This window comes from Sinocyclocheilus grahami, unplaced genomic scaffold (assembly GCF_001515645.1).
Source record: "Sinocyclocheilus grahami isolate Dianchi unplaced genomic scaffold, SAMN03320097.WGS_v1.1 scaffold473.1, whole genome shotgun sequence".
Lineage (NCBI taxonomy): Eukaryota > Metazoa > Chordata > Actinopteri > Cypriniformes > Cyprinidae > Sinocyclocheilus > Sinocyclocheilus grahami.
Window position 1 is genome coordinate 1,882,463 of NW_015505652.1, and position 8,508 is coordinate 1,890,970.

Consider the following 8,508-nt stretch of genomic DNA (forward strand, 5'->3'; position numbering starts at 1 on the left):
GATGTAACTAAAAAATTTGCTTTTTAGCAACAAACACTCAAGATGGGTTTGGTGCGCATAGGGATAAAAAAGTACCCCATGTGTACAATGAAATATACTGCTGTATTTTTAATGTTGTGGGCCTATAGTTCTGCTGGAGGTCCTGGATATCTTATTGAGATACATGGCATCTTTGATTCTATCAACTACCAACAGATAAAAAATCAAAAAGTGACTGACTCTGTTAGAAATCTTATAATGGGCCATGGAGTAATTGCGAGTTATAAAGTCAGAACTCCGAGTTATAAAGTCAGAATTGCGTGATATAAACTCGCAATTGCGAGTTAATGAAAAACGTACTTGCAGTCTGTGAGTCAGAACAGCCGGCATTGTAGTCTACTCTCCCAGGATCAGGAAACAGTCCTCCATAAAATGTGCTGCACACATCTGAATATTTGGGTTGAACTGTTCTGGAACAGTGTTGTAAATACAACTTAACCACTGATTTCTAGTCATGTTCTCTTTTGGAAGGCCAAACAAAGTAGTTTCGCTTTCACAACGAAACACACGGTGGGCTAGAGTGAGCGGAGGCCAGCGGCCTAGAGTGAGGAACGGCCGGGCAAGAGTGAGTGGCGCCGGGCGGGCTTGAGAACGGCGCGGCCGGCGGGCTTGCGGCAACCACATGTGACGACCCCGGGCTGGACTCCGCTTAGTCCACGGTGAAAACCGATCTGGCGATCCATAGCGCGAAGTTGATGTATTCCCTCAGCGACCAGCAAGGATCAGCTCCAGGCATGACGAAGCGGATATCGTCCTCTTTTGGAAGGCCACACAAAGTAGTTTCGCTTTCACAACGAAACACACAGCGTCTCGACATGGCGGCAGCAACAATACTACAGCGAGAATAAAAGTTATGCCTTCTTTCTTTGCGTGAACATTTGGCCGGCGTTATGCAAATCTTCCCACATCGTGACGTAGACATGTGGGGGTGTGTTAGAACGAGCCGTTTTAGGTAGGCTGATTGACTCTTAACTTTTATAAAGAATATCTCTTTGGATTTGGATTTGAGACTTTAGTCTTAGCAACTTTACAGATCCTCTTTCCGCCCCAAGAGCTTGTAACACTCCAAAGAGAAAGGAAAAATTGAAATCGCATCATATGACCCCTCTAAATTTTGAGGGGGGGGGGGGTTTATATCTCGCAATTCTGACTTTATTTCTCTCACAATTGCGAGTTTATATCTCACAGTTATGACTTTTTAACTCGCAATTGTGAGTTTATATCACGCAATTATGAGAAAAAAAAGTTGCAATTACCCTTTTTATTTTTTATTCAGTGGCGTAAACGGGCTTCCATACAGTAGCCTCAGGCAGCACGCCAACATATATTTTTGTTTTCCACAATAGAAATATGGCTTTGGAACGACAAAGTAAATGATCACAGGATTGTAGGTATAGCCCACTTACTAGGGTTTCTACAGCTCCCACACAAACATAAAGGTTACAGCCACTAGTTTTAAAGAACCTGGGAAGCGGGACAGTAAAAAGATGCATCTTGAAGTAGCTCGAGCAGAAAAGTTTATAAATGAGGAGCTGTACTTTGCATTTAAATCATCATTTGCTCTACATCTACGAGACAATCCAGTCATATTAATACAGACAGACTCTACCCACACTAGACTGAAAGGGCAACGAGGGCAAACAGTAACTGTAATGACTGGGAATGTCTAATGCATGACTAGTTTGAGGTTATGTGGCTTTTTGGTGTTATGCAAAAGAGCAGAGATTTATGTAAAGCTAGATTTTGATCATAGTCTTTTTGTATATTACCTATAGTGTAGAAAAATACAATTAAGTCAATGAGAAAATCTTTTGGTCACTTTTTATTGACAGAGGCAGAATAGACAGGACACAGAAAAAATATTGAGAGGGGGGAGATTGAAACCTTTATCTCCTGCTTGAGCACCACAGCTCAATGTGTGTGGAGTACTAGGCCACAACTCTAACTGAACAACTGTATTCTGAAGTATATTACTGAGCATTATTCTGACACCAGTTGTTTTTTTTTGTTTGAGTTTTTTTACATTCTGTTGTTTAACATTTTTTAAACAATAAATCAGTATTTACAAGTTGTAAAACGAATAAAATAAAATAATTGCAGAAACTGGTCCAAGCTGTTCTTAAGAAAAATATAAAACCATAAGAAAAGGCAAATTTTTGAAGAATATTAACCAAGTCTAAGAATGCTAATAAACAAACGAATGTTATAGAGAGAAAAACAAACAACTAAAAATGTCTTGGCAAGAATCAAACGGAATTGTTGTTTTTTAATTCATGCATTTGTATGCATGTAACAAGCATGTGAAAAAAAATTACAGTAAGAAAAATCTAATGAAAATGTCTTGAGTGAATGAAAATGTTAAGAAATACATGCATGTGTTTGCATGTACAAAAGTATGGAAATAAACATTGCACACATATTGCAAATCTTCTGAAATAGATCTACACTTTTTCATTTCTCTTATTCTCCAAAAAACACATTTATATAAGGAAGATGATGTCGTCGGCAACCATAACCTGGTTGTCGTCCTGCATGCGACTGAGGGCAGCACGGACCTCAGTTTCTTTAAAGGGTGATGGGCAGCTCTTGTTGATGCCTTCCATCAGAGTGATCATGCCAACTGACTGAGCATGAGAAGAGCGGAACACCTCCAGCAATGCGGTTTTGAACTCCTTCAACCTAAAGCAAAAACACACACGGTGCATCAGACATGCAGCATCCGAAACAATCAGCCATCCTGCAAGCGATGCAGTTTCTGTTTAGAACTGAATCAGAAACAGTACTTCAAACGAATGTGACGACCCTTTAAAAATGCTGTGTAGAGATACCGAAAATCTCAGCAGACGAACCCTGAATGCTTACCTGCCATCAGACAACTCTGTGTGACCGTTCTGACCAGGAGCGTCTATTAGCTCCTCATCCTGCCTCGCAGGAGCAGGGGACTGAACTGAGAACAAAAAAATTATCAACTGAATGTGCATTTTATGTGCATTATGACGAAAAGTGATCCTCTAATTCAATTAAAATACATTAATATTAGTTATTTATGTTTATTCAAATTACTTAAATTTTCTCGAGAAACAATGTTTTTTCAAAATGATTTAGAATTAATTTAGATGCATCAATCAACTGTATCAATATAGTTTCTATTATAATACATGTGTAAAAAAATCATAATTTTTCAATAATGATGTTGTATTTACTTTAAAAATCATTAAGAACAAATTTAACCCATTCAATATAACTTGTATATAGAATGTTTGTTGTTGGTTTAGCTTACTTTGTGGTACATCAGTCTCAGTATTAAAGTCATAAGGGTCATATGGCTCGCTGCCCTGAGATGCTCTGCGCTCAGAATGGCGCCTCCTACAGGACAAAGAGGAGAAAACTCACTAAGAAAATTCCGCTTTTCCATCACAGGAAAAAATTGCATTTAAAGATATTTAAAAACAGAATTTATATTTAAAATTGTAATAAGATCTCAGAATATTACTGTTTTTACTGTGTTTCTAGTCATGTGACTTGTTTCAAGAGCATTAAAAAAAAATCAGCAGTCTCCAAACTTAACAGTAGTGTCTTGGAAAATTCATAAACAATGATTATGGAATAACACTAGACCTTTTTCTCTGTGTTTGAGGTGTGTCTTGTACTTCATCTTCCTCCTCCTCCTCTGATGCTGCATCTTGCTCTCCGTTTCTAGAGCGTTTACGTTCCTTCTCCAAAACCTGATGAATGGGGAATAAGGGTCGGATATACTCATTTAATAGATATGAAATGAACTAAAGTGCAACATAAGTACAACAAATTAATAAGTAGAGATCTATAAATGCTATGTATATCTATATGGTATCTATATCTTAAAAAAAAACACACAATCTCAAGCATAGATGTAATAACATATTACTGAACTAGTAAACAAGTGTGACAAATGAGCTACAATATAAACAAACATATCAAAGAATAGAACGTGAACTTTAAGGAAAAGATTAGTAATGACTAGTTTCTATTTGCATCAAATTCAGTCAAACCAAAAATCATTCAGACACCAGATATAATTTTTTATATCTTTTTACTAGTGGGTGCAGGACACTGTAGTTCATTTATGTAAGCAAGGATAGCAAAATAAAGTAAACTGTGACATATTATACCCAAAAATTCTTCATACAATGGACTACCAGTAAAATTTATGAAAATTTGGGACCAAAAATTATTCAGACACTTTGACCTGACCAAGTGTTTTTCTTAAATTGCTAATGATTGCCTGAACTCAACTGGATATTTATTAAGAATAGCATTATGAAATGATGCAAGCCATTTTACTCTCAGATTTTACGAACACCAAATTAAGCACTTACTCGGCCATATACGGGGTTGGCAGCTGCCAGGACGCTGCAGCGGGCGTTCAGTCGAGCGTGGATGCCAGCCTTGGCGATGGTGACGCGGCCCTGTTCCATGACCTCATGGATAGCAGTGCGATCCATATCTGACATTTTGTCAAACTCATCAATGCAGACCACACCGCGATCCCCTAAAACCATGGCACCAGCCTCGAGACGTCGCTCGCCTGAGAGACAGACACAACTTAATATTAAGAGAATAACCAAAATACGCAAAGCTGTTATTAATGAACCTCTGGTTTCTTGTGTTGACGGAGCGTGTGAAACGCAGTACCTGTCTCTTGGTCAGTGGTGACGGCTGCGGTCAGACCTACACCCGATGAGCCTCGGCCTGTGGTGGGAATGGCACGAGGAGCAGTGTGCAGAACGTACCGGAGCAGCTGAGACTTGGCCACTGAAGGGTCACCTGAGAAATAGAGAGATTTATGCTGAATTTAAACACGTGTTCATTTACTAAGCATTTTATGTAAATTGATTATGTTTGAAACTACCAATTAGAGTATAATACTCTCGATAATACTTTATCAGACTAATATATTTTTGTTAAAATCCATACCACAGACCACAGTTACAAACCAACTGATATTTACACTAGTCTTTATCAGTTATCGTTTTAAAAACCCAGTAAATGGATAAACAGTGCCATCTGCTGGGTCTGTAAAGAACAGCACCCAAAAACGTCATTAAAGCACTGAAAAGTTATTTTATCTTATGTCATTTTACTGCCCTATTTAAAATGTTCAAATAATAATAAATCACTCTCTACGGAAAAGCTCCCAAAAAAATTACAATAAAATAAAAAATTAAAATCAAGAGGGCTGCTAAAAAATAAATGTAAATTCTGTTATAATTCTATTTTAAAATGTTTTAATTATTATTATTATTAAAAATAATAATTAAACTATTTTTTTAAAAATTCTAGTAATAATTTATTATTTTTCTAGTATTGCTAACTAAATAGTAATAATAATAATTTTACATTATTATATCACTATTACCACTTGTATGAAAAGAGCTTTTATATTTTAGGAAGGGGTACTTGCAAGGTGATTATCAAATTTGGGGCATCAAACGGTTTAGATCCTCAAAGTCATTACAACCTAAAGCTTACTTATAAAGTTTATATGACATCAAAATTAATAAAGTAATTTAGATAGAGATCTACATAAAATAGCAACAAAACAAAAACTCAAACCGAGTTCTAAAACTGATGTCCAGCACAGAATTTGTAAATATGAACTATTCATTTTATCCTAAATGTTTCTCATTATATTATAACATTGCCTGTGCAAATCTAAGCAAGTAAATACCTATGAGAAGCACATTGATGTCTCCTCTAATGCGTGAGCCGTTCTCCAAAACCTTCTCCACCCCTCCCAGAAGCATACACAGGATCGCCTTCTTTATATACTCATGACCATGAATGCTGGGGGCCAGGGAGCGAGCCAACTGATCAAACGAATTCTACAGGAGTAGAAAGACAAATAAAGCGTTCATATTACGAGAACATAACTTTACAAAACACTTGTCCAAATTAGTGATGCAATAGGCATGTGCACAAAGGTTACATGTCCAAATCCTGGACACATTCCATCCTCTTACCTTAGAGCGAGTTCTGCAGAAGCTCTTGATCTTGGCCACATCATCTGCAGAGAAGTAGTGAGAGACTTCTTTGCTCATCTGTTTGACATGGCAGGCGATCATGATGGTCCTGAACAAACACACATGGAGAACAAACCTTATCAAAGCTGTAACAAATAATATCATAAATATTTATACATTTTAAATAACAATTCTACAATAAAACTGATTTTACACTTATGATATTCCAAAACAGCTTTACCTGAAGGTGCCCGAGGTGAATCCGCCCTTCTTGCCAGGCAGGCAGCGGTAGGTGCCGATCACCTGCGTACGGTCCCCTGGCTTTACAACATCCACCAAGTCATTGTCCAGGATGATGTCCACAGAGCGGGGCAGCTGACCGGCAGGGGCTTTCTCCGGCATCTCCTGCACTGTGATGGTCTGGTGGTCCTTATAGATGGACAGACCGAACTCAGTCTCCAGTGGATTGTTCTCCTCATCCTGAATGGATCAAATATAGAGTGAGAACATTAAAGAAAGCATTTATGAACCATCTAGACCAGGGATTATCAAACAGGGGTCCAAAGGGTGCTACAGTAAAGTTTAGAGTAAAAAACTGCTGTCTGCACAAATTCACACTCACTATTTCTCTCACAGACTCTAAATACGTATCTATAAACACACAGGCGACTATGTATTTTAGAAAGGGGTTCCTTGCAAGGTCATCATCAAATTTGGGGCATCAAAATGTTAGAAAACTTCTTGTCCTCAATACCTATGTGCTATTCCACTAATCTAATGGCGCTTTTCCACTGCATGGTACGCCACGGTACGGCTTGGTACCGTACCGTTATCAAAACGTGACGTGTAAACACTGCTGATCACTGATTGGCCGGAGAGAATCGTCACTGAACTTGTGACACAACAGAACCGTTAGATTTAAATCAGCACAGCCAGCGAAGGATCGAACGCAACTGTTTTGAACGAGCGCACCTTTTTTAACAACCAAAAAGTCTGTTGAGGAAGTACAATCGTTCCTCTCGTTGATAGCACGGAATGAAAAAGTTTTTCAGGAGTCGCGGCAGTAGAGGCGGCACAACTATAACAACATGTGAATAATCCCGCCCACTCTAAAGCGGTACTAAACTGCAGTGGAAACGCAAACCGAGCCGTGCCATCAGTGTTGCCAGATGTACGATAATTATCGTATTTGTACGATAATTTTGATCTTTGTATGATGTACGATCAATAATGAATAAAACCCATAATGTACGATAATTTCGAAATTTCAGAACGTGTTTTTTCCGAAGTCAACCTCATCAAAACAAAGCCATGAAATCGGCTCATTACAGACACTCTAAATGGGTTGGTGCACACCTCAGGACCCTTAACATCTGACAGCATTCAGGATTCTGATGACAGCGACTCAGAGGTGGAGTTTGGACCTTCCCACAAGGCACGCCTATGGCCCTATAATTTCCGCGATGGGGAAAACACAGATGGAATTGCGGAATCCAGTCAACGGAATTTACTGTATAATGCGGAATGTCACGAAATTTGTCAAAGTTTTAATCAAATTAATCAAAGGAAGGTCATTACACTTAAATCGTGATATGGACTAGTATCTGTAAATATTAAGCCGCAAAAAGGCTATTTAAATATAAATCCTGCATGTTCTGTGTCTGTCTGAATCATAGTCTATGGTCTGAATGAATGTCATGCAATTTTGTTTACTACACACATACTGAAGCCGCGTGTGACGCTCGCGGTGATTTCAGCATCTGCCTTCTCACTAAATAGGACATAAATACATGAACAACATCCCCAGAACTGCTCTGAGAGTCAAAAATATATAGTTTCTGCCAGAAATGTATTACTATTTTTCAGTAGAATGTACGTACAACTACTACTACTAAAATTATTAAGGAATAATCACAATATTTCTTCCATGTTTTAATTTTAATTGTAAATCCCCTTTGTTTGCCAAAAAAATAAAATTTGTTTAATTTTCATTAATTAAAAGATAAATTAAATTAATGTGTTCATTCGATGCCTTCATTCGATAACCAGAAAAATTCAAATACACAAAGCAGAATTTCTAAAGAAAAAAAACATTTCGTAAGGCTATAAATAAAAGTAGTTTTTATGCATTCAAATAATTAGACATATTAAAACACAGAATTTGGTAACAATAAACAAGGTGAAAAAAATAGAACATTTCATAAAACCCTAAACATGTCATTTTTGTTAAACTTTTTAGTCCAGAAACATTTTAATGGAAAAAAAACAGAATCCAAAAAAATTTAAATTTGGAATTAAAAAAAAAAAGGAATTTGGGAAAAAATATACGTTTTATTTTTTCCCAAATTCCTTTTTTTTTATTCCAAATTTAAATTTTTTTGGATTCTGTTTTTTTTCTCCATTTAAATTTTTCTGGACTCCTTTCACAGGGCCCTAGTATAGTTATTTATTTATTGTGGTAATTTGAAGG

The 8,508-nt window shown here is 37.2% G+C and overlaps 1 protein-coding gene across 1 annotated transcript in view; it reads right to left on the reverse strand.

The window, feature by feature from the left end:
* Positions 1-2,345: 2,345 nt before the first annotated feature.
* Positions 2,346-8,508, reverse strand: part of LOC107553429 (zygotic DNA replication licensing factor mcm3-like) — a 7,903-nt gene continuing 1,740 nt past the window's right edge. Inside the window, exons 5-13 of the mRNA XM_016235618.1 lie at positions 6,280-6,518; positions 6,039-6,147; positions 5,747-5,900; positions 4,711-4,842; positions 4,395-4,603; positions 3,658-3,764; positions 3,320-3,405; positions 2,902-2,986; positions 2,346-2,718 (exon numbers count right to left, since the gene is read on the reverse strand). Of these exons, the coding sequence (XP_016091104.1) occupies positions 2,520-2,718; positions 2,902-2,986; positions 3,320-3,405; positions 3,658-3,764; positions 4,395-4,603; positions 4,711-4,842; positions 5,747-5,900; positions 6,039-6,147; positions 6,280-6,518 (1,320 nt within the window). The 3' untranslated portion in view covers positions 2,346-2,519. The remainder of the gene's footprint in view (positions 2,719-2,901; positions 2,987-3,319; positions 3,406-3,657; positions 3,765-4,394; positions 4,604-4,710; positions 4,843-5,746; positions 5,901-6,038; positions 6,148-6,279; positions 6,519-8,508) is intronic.